At 44.7% G+C, this 17,405-nt stretch overlaps 2 protein-coding genes across 6 annotated transcripts in view, besides 1 other annotated feature; both read right to left on the bottom strand.

Moving 5' to 3' along the window:
• Nucleotides 1–771: part of a mobile genetic element that runs on past the window's edge.
• Nucleotides 1–11,928, bottom strand: part of Glut1 (Glucose transporter 1) — a 79,715-nt gene extending 67,787 nt beyond the window's left edge. For 3 of the 5 annotated variants that reach the window (NM_001274304.1, NM_001274303.1, NM_167846.3), the window contains exons 1-2: nucleotides 11,784–11,928; nucleotides 10,193–10,363 (exon numbers count right to left, since the gene is read on the bottom strand). The gene's annotated coding sequence lies outside the window, so the exon portion shown is untranslated. Of the gene's footprint in view, nucleotides 1–10,192; nucleotides 10,364–11,392 lie in introns of all 5 variants that reach the window. The other 2 variants (NM_001274305.1, NM_001274306.1) reach the window with 2 other exon arrangements.
• A 1,754-nt stretch (nucleotides 11,929–13,682) lies between these two features.
• nerfin-1 (nervous fingers 1) lies at nucleotides 13,683–16,890 on the bottom strand. The gene has a single exon (NM_080044.4). The coding sequence runs from the start codon at nucleotides 16,702–16,704 to the stop codon at nucleotides 15,295–15,297; it is 1,410 nt and encodes a 469-aa protein (NP_524783.1). The 5' UTR covers nucleotides 16,705–16,890; the 3' UTR covers nucleotides 13,683–15,294.
• Between the last annotated feature and the right edge of the window lie 515 nt (nucleotides 16,891–17,405).

Below are 17,405 nucleotides of genomic sequence, written 5' to 3'. Positions count from 1 at the left end.
TTTCTGAGTGAGCGCGTGTGGTGGGGATTTTTTTCTTGAGATATTCGACACAGTGGTCTAGCTCAGCTTGTAGTTTTTGAGCTTTCGACCATTGGGGTGGTGGAGTGTTCGTATATAATAGCCACTTTATGTGCGCTATTCTCTTTTTTATATTATGTCGAACTCCGCCCCTGTTTTTTCCCATCACACTGACACTCTACTCACTCAGATCGCTTTTTTCTTCATAATTGCCGCCGTCTTGGTGGATGAGCATCGAAGTTGAAAATTATCACAAGCGGTTTCCTTTAGCTTCTGCTACAACTTATAACGATCCTTTGTCACGGTCGCCATGTAGTTAATTAGAATTCCAATACTTCTGATGTAGTTAATAAAGTCTCAAAACGCAGTTGGTCATTTTATCTTTATTTGGTTTTTATTAAGCGAGTGTACATTCCAGATCTATTCCTGATTTATAACTGATCTTAGTGTGGTCTACAGGCAGATCTCTTGTGACAGCCAAGTGCTGACACTAGCAAATTCTGCAATATGTAAGTATGTAGTTCATACTCGATAACCAATGGGAGTCGAGTGCGACCCCTAAAGGCGTACATGCTGAATTCGCATATTTAGTATTAGGGTGTATCTAAAGATCTACTAGGGTGACCCTAAGGAATTAGGGTGGTCCTAAGTTTACTTATTAGTCGACTTATTATTATGATTCATATTATAATTATTATTAATATTATTATTATTATTGTTATTATTATTGTTATTATGTTCGTATATACTACACTTGTTTTGAAAAGCCAAAACCAATTAGCTTTGACTTTACATCTTCGCGTTCTGTTTCTCGAATCACATCCAATTACGAGGAATCATTCGAGGAGTGAACACCTTTTATTTCGGCCACGAGTGCGCGAATATGAAGGATATGCAATATGAAATTTTGACAAAGGATATTTCAGCTCGAAGACTTTTCCATCTTTCCGCTCGGCTAAGCTAAACAATCTCCGCTTTATTACACATACATCGCCGAGCGTCTGACATTCAATCAGGGTGAGTCCTGATCCCAGTTCTCCGCATATCCTGCCGTACTACCATCCGACCATCCTGCCGCCCCTGCCACGCCCACCAGCGACAGGGGCTTTAATTAGATTTTCGTTACTGCGGCCGCAGAACAAAAAGAAGAAATGGCTGGTAAAAAAAAAGGGGCGACTGGCGGCGGGGCAAACGCGAATAAAAGAACCCGCGAAAGGAGAATTGCAATTTTCGACAGGCGTCTGTCGCTTTGGTTTCGATTCGCATTTTGCTGCCCTTCCCCGACTTTCCCGACTTTTCCCATTTTCCGACCCATCCCCAGCAGAACCGAGAACGTAGAACTAAGAGCTGAGCTTTCGCCACTGTTATTCGTCGGTAACAAAGTTTACATTTCACACATTCATCACTTCTGGCAGCTGCAACTAATAGTGTGCAATGCTGGCTCAAATGGGCGGCCCCATTTAAGAAGCCGAAACGGAAAGGGTGCCGATATGGCGGGGGGCATGGTATGTGGCAAGGCCTGCCCGCTTTTATTGCACTTTTTGCCATCGTACGGACCCTGCCAACTTGGGGACCCGGGCACTTGCCAAAAACGGATTAGTGTCTTACCAATCAATGTTCGCACTTAAAGCCTTAACGGCGGTTTGCCAGTTATCCTTTTCGCGTGGCACATTTAAAATAAAATGGATGTGGTTGTGCTGAGTGAAGCTACGGATTTATGGAGTAGGTTAAGTCGACTGGCACTATAAAACGTTTCAATTCAATTTAAACTCATATCATAGTTAATTTAGTGGTTTACATATTAAGGTTTGATATTTCCATTGTTTCACTGCTCTGCACGCATCTGACATCTCGTCACCTTTTCCACTTTGCCAGCGGAAAACACACACTCCAATGATTAAGCTATTGGCCCGACACTTTGTTGCCCCTTCTCGATTGGACGGATGGATGGAGACCCAGTGCTCCTCCCCTAAGTACTTGTCCATCTTGGTACTCGATTGCGTCCTCGATACGTGCCTTCAATCTCCTTCAATCGCCGCTCATTGATCATCGGAGCCGAGGCGATGGATACTGATTTATGGAGCTGGCATCGGGATTGAGTTTCTCATCGCCGCCTGGGGGCAGACTCATAACTCATCTTAATTTTAATTTGCAAGTGATGGAGTGGCTGCCACTGCAGTCAACTCATCCGCCCCGTTGAACTTGTAGTTTGTAGTGGCCCCTCTAAGCTGCAGCTTCATTATCTTAATCTACTCCTTCTTTTCGAGGAGCCACAAAAGTTTGCCCAGCCCAAACAGAGGTTGGAAATTTGCGCCCAATTGCACTTTGGGTCCAGTTTAATCTGCGGAATTGCCAGCAATTTCCGCAAATTCCTTACATTACGTAAATGAAGAGGCGAATGCAGCCGTATCCATTGTCCTGCCAGGCTTCTGCTGTCCTCCTTGTTCCGCTTTCTATCGCCGCGTGTCATCAAGGCGCTAGAATATTACGTATACGCAGCGCTGGCCCATGCAAAACTTATTGCAGGGCGATATTCTGCTAGTGGATGGGATGCGATGGGCATGAATGCCCTGGAAAATTGCAGTACAATTAATTTATGACACTCTAGCATGATAATGCCGCCAGAGTCACGTTTTGTCTCGCTGGCAATGTGCGAAATTTTAATTAAAAATAAAATATTAAATCAATGCCAAATTACGGTTTCACTGTTTAGTTCCAGCGGGTCCAGAGTCCAGAGTACTAGTCGTGGTCGTGTTCGTGGTCCTGGTCCTGGGAATTGGGAGCAGGGACACATAATTCATTTGGCAGAGAGCAGAAAGGGGCCGGCGACAAAGTCGCTTAATTACCAAACGCCGTCGCTGTCGACGTCGCATTAACCCATTAATTAAGGTGACGTCAAAGGCAGCACAGCGCCAAAAGGCGATAAAGGCAAGCGAAATGCGAACGGAGAAAGGCGAAAGCCGAAGGAGGCAGCCACACACTGAAGCCTTCGAGCAGAAGAAAGCAGAGAGCAGAGAGGCGATACTTTCTCCGCTGCCAGTCGCATATTTATGGCCATTTTTTCCAGAGGCTGCAGCTAGAAACGCAGCATATGGGGCGCGGCAAGCGATGCGATACGATCACTAAATCAACCAATGGCACTTGGAAACGGGCACTAAGCCATAAGAACTCTGGAGCTAAATGCAATATATATTATATTATTCACATATTCATCTACTTACTTATTCGTTTAAGTTCGTAAAAATATGAAAAGAAAAAATAAAACAACAACTAAAAACATTAGAAGATCCTTTTATGAATATTCTGCTACTAAATTTGATGCTCCATCTAATTCGAATATCTAATTTTTCACATTCAACTCCCTGATTTAGTGCCTGTATTTGAAAACTCAAATGGCGCTGCATATTGCAATCAGAGCCCACTTAGTGAGCCACATCTGTGCGCCGTTTCACTTCCCGTCCGCTGCATTATTAACTGCTTTGTTAGTTGGCTGCCATTAAGGCCAAAAATTGGATGTCAGCGGACGAAGTTTTCTGACCACTTAATGGGCTCCCCCGCCTCGTTTTCACCGCCACCTACCCGCCGATGAGCAGTCAGCGTTCAATGCCAAATAATTCGAAATTAGTTTTAGCCTTGCGCTTTCAAAATTAAACCAACTAAAAAATCAATGCAGCAGAGGACAGTGGCAATCGCATTTTTCAGTTCAGTTCAGTTGAGTTTGGTTTGGGTTTGGGTTAGCCAGCTGCCCAGTTGCCCAGTTGCCCAGTTGGCCAGTTGGGCGTTTTTGCCATTTTGCGCATTTTGACCAGTCGGTCGCGTTCTCATGGCGTTTGGCGTGTGTCAGGCCAAACTGGCAGTTCAATAATGAATAATAACGGGCCGAGTTAAAAACTTCTGCCCCTCGTTTCGTTTTCGGCTCTATGTTTTCAGTTTCAGTTCTCAGTTCGCCAATGGCCCGCTGGGCTGTCACAACAACAAACAACAGCGAATGGCAAAAAACTTTGGCAATATATTTGCAACGCATTACGTGGCATGTCAAGCATTTTATCGCGCGTATTTTTCAATTTTGCTGGAAAGTGGGAACGTGGGGGGCGCAGCCGTAGGGGGTCTGCCAATGACAACGCCAGGACGCAGGATGCAGGACGCAGGACGCAGGATGCAGGGGGTGCAGCAAAGGAAGCAGGATGCAGGCAATATGCTAGCTGCAAAAATTAAAAGGGGCAAAAAGCAAAGCAGTATAAACACTGGATAGTTGACGCCGCTTTCTGTGACACCTCCTTCACCTCTCACGTCTGCTCATTTCATATTTTTCACCCACATTTCTCAGCTCTGCACAGAGAGAAATTTCTTTAAAGAGGGTCGAGTTGCTTGGCTAACTGCATTGAGCCCAACTCAGTCGCTGTTTTTCGCCGTGTACCCGGTTTTTTCTAATGCCCTGGTGCCTGGTCATATATTTCTTGGTCGACGCAAAGATAAGAGGACAGCCAGCAAGTCGAGTGCTCCTTCGTGGCAGGCGAATGCAACCTTGCCGAAAAAAAAACAAAATATGGAAAAAATTCGAATGGAAAGCAGTGGGCAGTGGGGGGAACCGGGGGCCAGGAACACCCATTGAAACACATTTCCGATGGACGCCTCATATCCGGTGGTGTGTGAGCGTTGAGCACAAACAGGAAACACATTATAGCAGCTGGTAGACAGACTTATGTGTGGCACTGTTTGAGAAATTGCTACACACGCTGGTTGCTGTCAGTGACACAGTTGTTGTTGCAATAGTTGTTGTTGTTTCTGACAGGATTGAGGATCTCGGATTGTTGCTTGTTTTGCTTGCTCGCTCGCCTGTTGTTATTGCACCATTTTTTACTAGAATTTTGTACATTTTTGGGTAAATAAGTAAACAGTGAGCAATGTGAGTTATGCCAAAAGAACCGCACCAACTCACAAACACACACACACACACAAACAGGACAGATAAACGAGACAGCGAGTGTGTGTGTGTGAGTATGTGTTGCATAATGGTCGCCAGGACTCATCTATCAAAATGCGCGACTGGTGAAGTGCAAAAAGTGTTGCATACTTTGCAGCGCAACGAGCTTGAGTCTGAAAAACTGTTGTGTTATGTCCTTTCGAACGCCAGGCCAAAAAAAAAATACGTATGTTACCTCCTCCGCCGCCCTGGCGTATAGAAAGCTTTTGACAACAACACAAAAAGTGTTGACTGCCCACTGAGGAATTGGTAATTCGCAAGGATAACAAGACCAACAGGATTCGGACAGCAGTTAGGTACAAATCGAACTGGGTCGCCTCGGTTTAATTACTGTAATGCCATTAGATAGACAACTCTGAGGTAGTTTACATACTAGCTAGCAGCTATATTCATAATTTTATTAGCCAAGGAAACATGGGGAAAGCTTAATATCTAACAGTTTGTTTAAATCTACGAATTTTCAGACATTATTAGCCTATTTAGATATAATATCTATGCTTCTAAAATTCCCTATTTCACTGAAATCTACTGGCCACTTATTAATACCAGCCAATTTGTTGATGTTTCGGAATCAATGGCTATCAATTCCGAACGAAAATATTTACTGTTTATGGGTAACTTCTTTGCAAACACAAAATACCCTTGCCATCGCAGCGAAGTGGGCATACGATTTCAGCTTGAAGAATGCTAAATTTAGCACAGGCAGCCAAAGAAAATGGCCCCCGGTAAATTGCTCATTTATTTGCAGCTGTCAATATCAATAACAAATGGTTGTTCTGCCTCGAACAAGCACACATGGAAATGAAAATGGAAATGGAAGTGGACGTGGTCGGGGGAAAAAACCGAGAAAAACCGACACATTCACACGGCTTGGCTTACTAATTTCGTTCCCGGAAAATGGGCCACTATCCACTATTCACTATCCACTGCCGACTCGACGAACATTTGCCTTTCCGAGACACTGGTAACTTTAGCCCTCGGCCGCACTTGACGGGACCAGTAATAAAATAAATGAGCCGCCATTCTTTTAAATTGAGTTTAATAAACGTCACACTTCATCGACAAGAGCACTAAGGACCCCGAAACACAATCTGCAACCCAAAAACACGCTTGACTGACCCCTGCGAAAGGAGGCTGCCCAAATGAACTATGAAAACGCTGGGACAACATGCATACTTGTGCTTTTTCTATTTTTTTTTTTTGGCACAAAGGCCACACACCCGAACACACATACTTATTTATTATTCCCCAAGCGTTTGAGCATCACCAGCCACTAAACCCGAACAAAAAATAACACGAAAGTTACTTTTGGGCCAAGTTGAGGACGAGCCGCATTCAAATGCCGTCTAATTTAGTTGCCTGCTGCATTGTGCGGTCCTGCCGCCACCTATGGCCACTATATATATACGGCTATATCCATATCCATATCTGGCCAAAAAGTAGCCCAGCTTTATGACCTCCGAGTTGTGCAACAGCATCGCGCGAGTCGCTTACATGAGATTGTAATTACGATAAGAGGGCCGAACAGGAGCTCGGAGATGTTCTTGCCCATAAACAGCCCAATGAGCCAAATAAATGTTATTTATAAAATCCAGGCAACTGCATAGGGAGCAGCAGACATAGTTGGAATACCTGATACCCATCACTGACATTACAATAAATTGAACATATTTCAAAGGCATTTACTCAAAATGACTCGCTATAATATGTGCGGTAGTGCGACAAGATGGCCCAGAAAGTTGGAATACCTTATCAATTTCGAGCTAGAGGGTATACTGCGTTTGAGAATTTCCCGCGAAAGGCTGAGCTCGCCAATCGCTTGAGCTTTGTTCGCAAGCCAATTGCGATTTATGTTTATATTTATATGCCCTTCTGCATAAAATTCATGCGATATCAAATCATGCTCGCATATAGGTAACTAAAAATGGCAAACACACACACACACATACTGAGGCACATTCGCCAACACAGACAGACACACATACACATGCAGACAGATGGCGACCATTCAGGCATTCGACTTTTGGTTTTGGCTTACAGCTTTTGTGCCACGGCGTTATGTAAACATTCAGGGCATCGGATCGCTTGCCAGCAATGAGCAGGCATGCCATGCATAGATATATATATATATGCTATCTATCTATATAATAGGCGGGGGCAGGAGGCGTGGCAGGTCGAAGGCGCCGTTTGCCGCGCTCAAGCGATTGAGATATATTTATTAAGAGCTCATTCGCAGAAACTCAGCAAGGAAGGCTTGTTTATGGCCAAAAACAAATCTCACCAGTTATTTGCTTGGTGTAAAGGTAACAAAAGTAGAGTTGGAAAAGCACATCGTTCAAAACACATAAATAAAGAGACAATTTGAAGGGATTCTGGAAGCAAACATGCAATATTTGTTTATGATCAAAACGCACAAGAAATGCAGGAAAAAAAAACAAAAATAAATTTAGTTAACATAACTTAAGGTATGTGCAATAAATAGGTTTCGAAATAAATACGGAATCAATGGCGCTCGTTGATTGCTGTTGACCTCGCTGATCAGGACACTGGGTCCTTTGATTGGTGGCTAATTAAAGTTTCAAATCAAAGGCCTGGGCCAAGCAAATGTTGACGCAGCACAGTCACAATGGAGAGCCCTGTTGGCGGGGCCGCTGTTTTGGGGCCGCTCGAAGCGGCATTAATAGAGCGTGAATTTTAGCGCAAACACACACAACAGCCTCGCACACCCACAAACACACACTGGCGGGCGTCGTGTGTGCGCATTTATAGCCCGCAATGTTTTGCCAATCAAAACCCCAAAGTCATTTCATTATTGGCTTTGCGTAATCGTCGTCAAAGCGTCCCCGACCAAAAGTCAATAGCGGAGAAAAGGAGACCCGATCCGCGGATCCAGGACCTGGATATCCGAGGGCGTGGAGCCGCCTACAGCGTTTGGATGGAACGCTCCGGATGGAAAGCTGGGACGTGCATGCAGTCAAGCGAATGGAAGGCAAATATTTTTACTTTGACACGGCGACCCAGGGATTGGGTATCGCTCCCGCTGCCGCTCCAACTCGTCCTGCATCCCGCATCCCCGCAACTCGTCTTTATTGTCAAAAAGTGTAAATGACACAGTTCGTTAAACGCTACATCGAGACATCGATGCTGGATACAAAGATACATAGAACTGGGCTGCGACAGATGGCAGAAGGGAGTTCTCGGGCCACATCCGAGGATTATGCACGCTGGGGCGTGGCCAACAGCAGCGACCGAAAAGGATTGCAGGCAAACATTAATGGAGGGCACAGGCCCATTTGCCCTGCCGATTTTCGTGAAGAATGTATGACAAATATTTTATGCGCCCATCATAAAGGAACCGCAAAAGGGTTTCCAAAAGGGGCTCCAAAAGCGGATAACTGCAGAAGATGGCGAGTATCTCGCAGATAGCCTGATACAAATCGCAGGACCCAAAGAACACACAGCCAAATAAGGCAGTGGGTATAAAAACCCACCACGAAGGCAGTAAATAGCAACAAAAGGGAGTCGTGCACAGAGAGAAAATATGAAGTACTTTGACATTTGTGAAAAATTATATGATTATAGAGCGAATAAAAATGTATACTAAATAATACTGTAAAACATTTATGGGTGAATAAGTTGGGTCATTAATATAATATAATTTTTCGCGGTGTAGAAGGAAGCTTTGATGTTTCTGGGGAAACCCCGAAAAGGAGAAGGCAAGCAAAAAGGATGCCAAAGGATAGCGAAGAGCGGCGGATAACAACAGAGGCGAAAGGTGCAAATAATGCCAGGCACCAAAAAGTGTGCTACACATGTTGACATTGCCCGTGCGTGCATGTATAAGTGTGCGTTGGCCGTGCCTGTGTGTGTTTGCGATTTGCTTTATGTGTGTGTGTTGACGTGAGAATTTGCACGTTCTTTGTTATGCACGCGTGTAAATGTTTCGCTGGATCCAGATTCAGTTTCCGATGCTGATTCCATTTTCCAAACCCAAAGAACGAATTGAAAACCTAAACAAACTTTGCCTCCGCGCAAATGTTTTATTTGTCTGCCGCACACAAACAAACAGCAACGCACACAGACACACACACACACACACTTGCGAAGATGTCAGGGAGATACCCCCAAATGCACTGCGATTTCTGCTCCAAATTCGTTTCGATGGCAAAGGGTTTTCCCCGATTTTGCCACAGCATTTTTCTGTGTGCACACAAACTTTGCGGCCTCCTTTAGTTGTTATAATATAACGAAAAAAAATACGTATAAACAGGACGAAGTGAGTGTGTGTTTGAGGTTGAGTTGATTGCTTAAGTAAACGCACTGGGGCAGGCAAAAAAAAAAAATGTTCTTGGCCAAGTTGATTCGCTGAAGTTTGCTGGCTGGCTAAGAAAATTGCTCGCTGGCTTTTCTTACTGCGGGTCAATTTCGGACGCCCAGTGATTTTTGCTTATTTTTATTAATAGACTTTTTTGTGAAACACCAAACAATATTTTCGGCCGTCGGAAGTGTGTGCACTTCAAATTATGCTACATGCTTCGGAAAACCCTTTTCGCAGGACCAGCGGCTGTTTATAAAGGATACAGTTGCTGGCCAGGCTGCCTAATCCGCAAATGGACATTTCGACCGGGGAAGGGGATGGGAACTTTTCACAACTTTTTATTCTCGCTGATTGCTGATTGAAAACCGAACGGAGACCCAAATTCGGGTTGATTTTCGGCTCAGAGTGATGGTCCTGGAAAGTGAGTAATTAATTCTTGTGTTTGGCTTTCAGGGGGATGCTGAAATGAGGTCTATATTTATTTCTCTATGTGTGATTTTACTTGGAGAACTTCTGATCCAGCTGCTTTACACTTTGAATAAGTGATTAGAAGCCTTCAAAAACGCAAATAAACTGGATGACAATGTAATTTTAGCGATTTTAATCAGCCTTGAGCTATCGTTAAGTAGACTTGGGAAATAGCTAAGAAAGAAATCGAACCGATTGGATAATATAAAAAAATCCTTTATGGCACAAGCAAAGGGTTAAAAAATCTTAAACCTAAATCAAAATTATAAGAAATCAGTGAGTAGTTTCTTCTTGACGGTTGAGCAACTAACCATTTTGTTACTGGATTCAGAGCAGAAAATGGCAGCTAGTTTTCCCCGCCGCTTTCCCCAATCTTAATATAAACAGACAGTCGGTTGACTCACCTTTTTTCCAGGCAGCGGAGACTCCTTCTCGGTTTAGCTCGCTCAATTCGGCAGCCAATTGGGCACACACATCAATCAAGTACTTCAACAAGTTTTTCTCTATTTTGTTTGGTCTTTGGCTTGGTTTAGTTTTGGATTAGTTGAGCTTAGTTTAGTTTGGTTTAGATCGAACTGCAGTTGGCATAGATATTGTTGAGGAATTTATTAATATTATTGCGACTCAGTCAAGAGAAAAGTGTAGTATTTTCTAACACTTTTCCAGCCAATTAATTGGTTAACTTATGCGGGAATTCGCAAGCGAATGGGCCAAAGGAATGTTCAAGGCAGCTCAAGGGACAAAAGGACGCACATGTGGCAAGCTTCTCTCTGCTCTGCGGCATTTGCGACCATGTCTGGGTGAGCATTTAAGACCGAGAGACAGATAAATGTCAGAAGGTTATGGTGTTAATGTCGCTTTTATTTAAAACGGATATTGGGCGAAGAACAAAGGCGGGCCGGAGCAATAAAAAATAAATTAAATGGAAAATGCACGGAGAGTGCTGCGGAAAATGGGGGAAAACGGGGAAGAGAGAGATAGAGAGCGAAGGCGCGAATGTGTCACGGATTTCATTGCTCATTGAATACGCATTCATTTCACAAAGGAAAAAGGAGCACAGGACCTGCCAGCCATTCAGGCAGCCGCCTCAATCGAGTCACTCAGTCTGCGTACGTAAGCAGCGAAGGACATTCACACAGATACAACCACACACATACACACGCACACACACACAGCACTCTGAGAGCCACACACACACACACATATACAGACGGAGAGTAAGCCACAGAGCCCGCAGAGAAAATCAAAACTACGCGCACACACTGCCCAAATTTCTGTTCTGACAAATTTCCATGTGTATGTGCGCATTTTGTTGTAATTTGCCATTTTGGCAATTGCAATCCTTTGCAATTTATTGAATTTTACAAACACAAAGGAGCCACGCAGACACACAAGCACACGCACGCGTTTAAAAGCAGGCCACACACTCAAACAATAACAACACATTTTGTCATAATATTTTCATATATTATCCTGCGTGCCTTTCGACTTTCCACATTTTCCACATTATTTTCCCAGTTCTTTGCGGCAAATGTTTGTTAAATTCATTTAATTTTGGCTAAGCCTGTGTTTTAATTTCCTTGGGGTAAACGGAATTTTCATACGCGTTCGAGTTGAGTGTGCTTAAATCGCAGGATTCGCTGCTACTTGCGGAACCGCCCTAAAACAGTCGGGAGAAAAACTGAAAATGAAAATTGCTGAAAAATTCACCCAAGGCAAGCAGCAGTGGCAGCGGGAAAACGGACAAAAGCTTTTCCGCGCTCCCCAAGCAAAAGTACCCGTATTTTGGCACAGAGAGCGAGCGCGGAAAGCTCAATCAATAAGTCGAGCTGCTCTCTTTCACAGGACATCCCCATCCGGAACCACCCACCAAGTCACCACCCCCTAGCACATGCTGCGACTTTGAACGAACAGTTTTCTCTGTGCTTTTCCAATTTTCAAAGAAACTAACACCTCATCTCGACTCGCAAGTAACTATTTCAAGTCACTATTTACCGGATGAAAATCTGAGACGCGACACGTCGTAGTAAACCGCAACCGTAAACCGTTCACGGACAGCGAATCTGCTTGAGACCTTTCCTCCACTTTGCACTTGGGGCTACGGCTCTTGGCTTTCCGGACTTGCGATCCACACGTCTGACTGCCAGAATGGCCACAACATGAATGTCAGGTGTGCGATTCCGGCTGAGACTCGAACTCGGCACTCCACGTACTCCTCTGTGTAGGCGTCTCTCTGCCGGAGAAAATTTCCCGATAACCGTTATTTCCTTAGACAGTCGAAGCTGCCAACTTAACGCCGCGTTGCATTTCGATGGCTGCCAGGACCTGCGACTTGGCAGTGTTGCACGGGAGCGCTTTCGCAATCAGTTGGAGCTTTGGAAGCTTTCGGGCCTTATAAGCAGCTTCATATGTTTAAAACGTATAAGAGCCTTTCAACGTATTATTTGTATTTATGTAAAAGGAGAAGTTCCGGAAGATATTACAGATAAGTTATTCGAATTGAAAATCCGTGGGCTAACTATGTAGCATTGCTTCAAAGGGATTTTTGCTGCATTGTGAATTAATTTTTTTAGGATTTTAAGTGCCATGATCAAATGGATTACAAAGATCGCGAATAATTACCCAGCATGTTAGTACAAAGATATCCTTTCATATCATGTGCAGGATCTCCAGCAACTGTAGCAGCAACATACATAATAACAATTTGCATATTGAAAAACCCCTTGGGCGGGCAATTCTAAGTGGCCTGCCAATGATGATGGTAATCAAATGGATTACTCGAGTGGTCGGCACTTCAAATCTGCCAATCGCGCTCATCAATCTGTCAACTCCTTGGAGGAGTGCCATTAGAACACATGGCCACTTGGGCGAACAAAGGACCTGCATAAGGTAGTCTCGAACGGATTTCCAAGCCAACATGCCTCTCAAGGTGCAAATTAGCAGAGCAGCAGGATAAGAGTCCCGAGGACCTGAAAGGAAGTAAGATCCTTCGAGCAGCTGCCTTTGACCCGCAGAAATGGAAACTTGTTGGACATCGAACCATCTAATGCGGGTACCACAGTACAGGAATGTCCCGTGCCAAGGTGCAAACTGCAAAACGTATCGGTTTCGAGATCATTTTATTAGTATTTTATGTTTTTTGTTTGCTTCAGGCCTTCAGACACAGATGTTGGTGACTTACGGCTGCTGCATCGCCCCCTTGAAAACATCGACGGGGTTGTTTTTGCGGCATGATTTTACACAATTTTCGCTGTGCGAGGGGAAGGACATCCACATCTTTTGACGCTTTAAATTGATTCACACCGCGCACGCAACTGCCACCCCCGCATCCTTTAGTTTTATTCAGCTGCACCCTCGCATCCCGTACTATCCTAGCATATCCTGGCATATCCTGTTCGCCTTTTTTCCGTGCTGTCATGCATTTGTATTTGATTAAACATTTTTTACGCGTTTCCGTTGAGAGCATCATTAGTTTGGCCCGTTTAGAGTTTCACTATGGACCGACCAGAGACTGAGTTGAAAACACCCTGGGATTCCACCCCATCGTCATCAAGTTTCCTCGTCCTTAGCCCAGTGCCCAAATGCATCTGTCCGATTCAATGGTCCACTTCCGCTTTTCCGCCTTGGCAGTTAGTGTGTTTTGGTATTTGTTTTAGTCGGTCCCAGATCGATGGACCATGTCAATGGCCCTTAATGGCATTTCATTACTGCAGTTCGCCGTTATTTGGGCATGATTATAAGGAATCACCCAAGAGCACTCATCATTATTGGTTACCAGTCTTACAACCCCCGTATAGATGATATATGACCACCTCGCCGCAATTATAAAGCAATCATTTGGGGGTTTGTTTTCCCTGACAACCCAAAGAGAACCCAACAAGAAGTTTTCATTTTCAGTTTTGCGTTTTTATTCAAGAGCTTTTATAATTTACAATTTTTATGGGTTTTCCAAGATTGGGTTTTGTATAAAAATATATTGGTTTCCGATAAATATATGTCGATTACATCTTAGACATCATATAATTAAAAAAGGTCTTCAAGAGTTTGTTTTTGTATAAAAATATATGGTGTATATTACGTATAAAAATACTTGGTTCAATGATCTGTCTCCTCTTAGCTTATTGTTAATGCACAATCGAGCGCAACGATTCTCTTGTAAACTTGAAGCTTAGACTGTAGTATCACAAAATCTCAACCGATATGGTTACATGTATGATATAGCTTAGAGTTAGTTAATTCCTAGATTGAGCGAAAGTTTCCCTTTTCGTTGTACTCTGCGGTTACAACCAATTTACACATACTGATGCTAAGGAACAATAGCGCTGTGATATTGTCCCGATATCGGGGATTACTTATTTTATTGCTTTAAGTACACAACCGCCGGTTCTGAAGCCTGTGGCCCTTATAGCTAGGTTGTACTGTTCAATACTTTGACTGGTAGTGAGACGCTGGTCCAATGTCCGTTTCTATGCCTAACTTAACTAACTAAACTAAACTGAGAACAAGCTGATTCCGCTTGATTAGGTGGCTAAAATGACTAGAGCTCACACTCGACTTTGGTTCACAAACACTGGGCTTGAATTTGCTTTAAACTAGGATTTGGTTTGCTTTTTGGTTTGATTCGAACTTAAACACTATTACTGCACAATTTTGCCTGAATTTTGGTTTCGGTATATAACCTGAATATGACTAAAGCTGTATCCGAAATTGAAGAACGATATATGTTTGTACAAACTTAGTAAGATCGAACTGAAGCTGACTTATAGAGATGATTTATCCTAAGTGACTAGAAGGAATGCAAGAACTTGTGACTAGAATGACGAGAAATTTCCAGATTGAAAAAGTTGTTAAAGGGTTGAATTAAGGGTAGAATATTAACTGGAAAATGATTAGCAAAAAATGCAAAGATGATACAGGATGAGAGTGAGTCATGAGGAAATTGGTATGAAAGTGTGAAAAGCTATGGGATGATTAGTAGTAAGAAGAATGAAGGATGATATGGGTGATGAATGATGTCATGGGATGATGTAGGAGCAAAGGAGTAGATGGATATATGACTGACTAGTATTAGTTATAAATCTTTGGTTGGTTGCTTTGGCTTTCGTTGTAGGTTCATTGCACTCCCAAAAGTTCCTAAACTAGCTAAATCTAGAGACTAATAGAAATGCCTTCGTGGTACACAAGAGACACTCTTTTCGAGATCGTATTGAAGCTGACTAGTGCCAAGATTCTTTGGATTCACTGACTAGAAATTAAGTTACAACTAAATTGCCGTGTGGAATGTGGGCCGAAGTACGGATACAAACTAGAGTCTAACTAGAATTGAACTCATTTTGCGAACGAAACTGAATCGGTTAAGAACTAAATTTTATAGCTAACTAAGAATACGAAGTGGAAAACGAAATTTCCGTGGAATATAACTATTTCTTTGGTCTGTTTCAGCTGCATCGGGTTTGGTGTTCAACTAGAAACTAAACTTAACATTAAAAATAAATCTCACTCGATTTCAGTGGGCCATGGTTGTGTGTTGGATGACGGAGGCGCAGTTCCTCAAGTTGGTCAGAGCTGCGGCAGCAATGCTTTCCTCCTCCGTGAGACCATGTTCCACAATCTGAAGCCGTCCGTATCCCGCAGATGAGGCGGAGGAGCTGGAGTCCGAGAGGTAGTCGTTGTCATAGTCGTAGTTCTCCCTGGCATTCGATCCCACCACGTAGACTCCCTCATCGGAGTGCGAACTGCTGGCGGAGGAGGAGGTGGACACCGCCTGGTTAAAGTGAAAACTGCCTGTGATAGTTGTGGTGGTGGGCTTCATTTCCAACTGTTTTTCCGCTGGCTTTTCCTTTTTCTGATGGGTCAGCTGGTGCTTCCTCAGGTAGGCGGCTCTCTTAAACTTCTTGCCGCACTCCTGGCAATCGAAGGCCAGTTCCTCCTCCGACTTTTTCTCCACCTGCTGCTGTTTCTCCGGCTGGTTGGTGGTATTGCGATTCTCCTTTTTAGACGCCTCCTTCCTCGGCTTGTGCCACCGGCGATGGGAGGCCAAGTTAGCAGGACAATTGAACTGCTTGCCGCACTCGGGACACCGGTACTCCAGCAGGACGATGCAGGCGCACCTGTGCCGGGCCAGGCCGAAGGCGTCCTCGAACTTGATCTTGCACAGTCGGCAGACATAGTCCCCGATCACGTTCTTGATGGCGGCCAGTTCCGCCTTGGTCTCCTCCGTGATCTCGACTATGTTGTACTTGGGGTCAATGTCGCCGTTGCTGTACTGCATCGATCCATCGGTGATGTCCTCGAGCGGTCGGATGACGGTGCCCGAGACGGGGGAACTGGTCTCCTCATCGAACTTCAGCTTGCGGGTGGCTTTATTGCGGGAGGGCTTTCCCGAGGAAGTGGAGGCCTTGTTGGTTTTAGGCGCAGATTCTGCCACTTTGACGGGTTTCGCTGGTGTGGATTCTACTGTTTCCACCGGAACCTCCTCCTCCTTTTTGGCCATTTTAGCCGGCTCGTCGTCATAGCTCTCCCGGCTCAATTTACGCTTCCCTGCTGGACTCTGCGGTGGTGTTGGGGGCTTCACCGGCAGCTCCTCCACCTTGGTCACCTCCCCCTGCACCTCGCTGGAACTAGCACTCGTATTTTCGCTATAGACCTCCGCGAATGTGGCCGCCATGGGCACATCGCTGCTGGGCAGTGGTGAGGGAAGCTTCAGCGTTAGATCCAGCGGTATTTCGCACCTGGTTTTCAGGTTCAGATATCGACTGCGGTACTTGGGGGGCAGCGAGGCCACTGTGGTCAGCAGGCCCAGGCCATGGGGCATCCCCTTGTGCTGCAACTGGATGCCAATGCTGTGCGGGTGGCTGAGCTTTTCAATGGGCTCCGCGGGGGCTGGAATCGGTATCGGTGTCTGTATCTGGGCCATGGCATCGATGGGACTTTCAACTTAAAACTTCAACGAGGCAAAACGAAAACGGAGTAGAACGGGGAACGTAGAACGGGAACTAAGCAAACTTAACAACAAACTGATAACGCTGATCCTCGCGGACTGGGACTCTATGCAGAAGACCTCCAGTCGGCTCGACGTTTGTGCTGCGAATGACGTTCGGTGGACTCGGTGGCGGCTATTTATGTGTACCACAGGCCAAAGGAAAGCGAAACCGAAACTCGAAATCATTGTTTGTGCCGGCGTCCTGGAAATACATTTCAACCCCCTTTTCGGCCGAAGTCGTTGTCCTTTTTCGACGCCGGCAGAGCCGCAAAAGCCGGAATCTTTTGTTAGCAATCACACACACATTAGTCACCCTTTTTTCCACACACACACATACACACGGAGTGAAAGTCCTACGCACACACACACACCACACAGTCTCCCGTTTTGCGGCCAGGACAATGCACTCGGAGAAATCAATGTGCGACAGCTGTTGTTTCGGTACCCGAAATTGCCACGCACCAAAATCGCAGCACCTTCCTAGGCAAATATGAATGTATGTTTGTGTATTCAGCGGAAATCTGAGCAGCACATTGTCCTTATTTTTGCCAAAAAAAACAGCTGACACCCATGGAGTCGTTAATTGAGCATGTAACCATAAGGTTCATCAATAGATCGGGAATATCCTTGGGCCA

Source organism: Drosophila melanogaster, chromosome 3L, assembly GCF_000001215.4.
Source record: "Drosophila melanogaster chromosome 3L".
Classification (NCBI taxonomy): domain Eukaryota; kingdom Metazoa; phylum Arthropoda; class Insecta; order Diptera; family Drosophilidae; genus Drosophila; species Drosophila melanogaster.
Note: the sequence above shows the minus strand (reverse complement) of the source record. Positions and strands in the feature narration are given on the sequence as shown.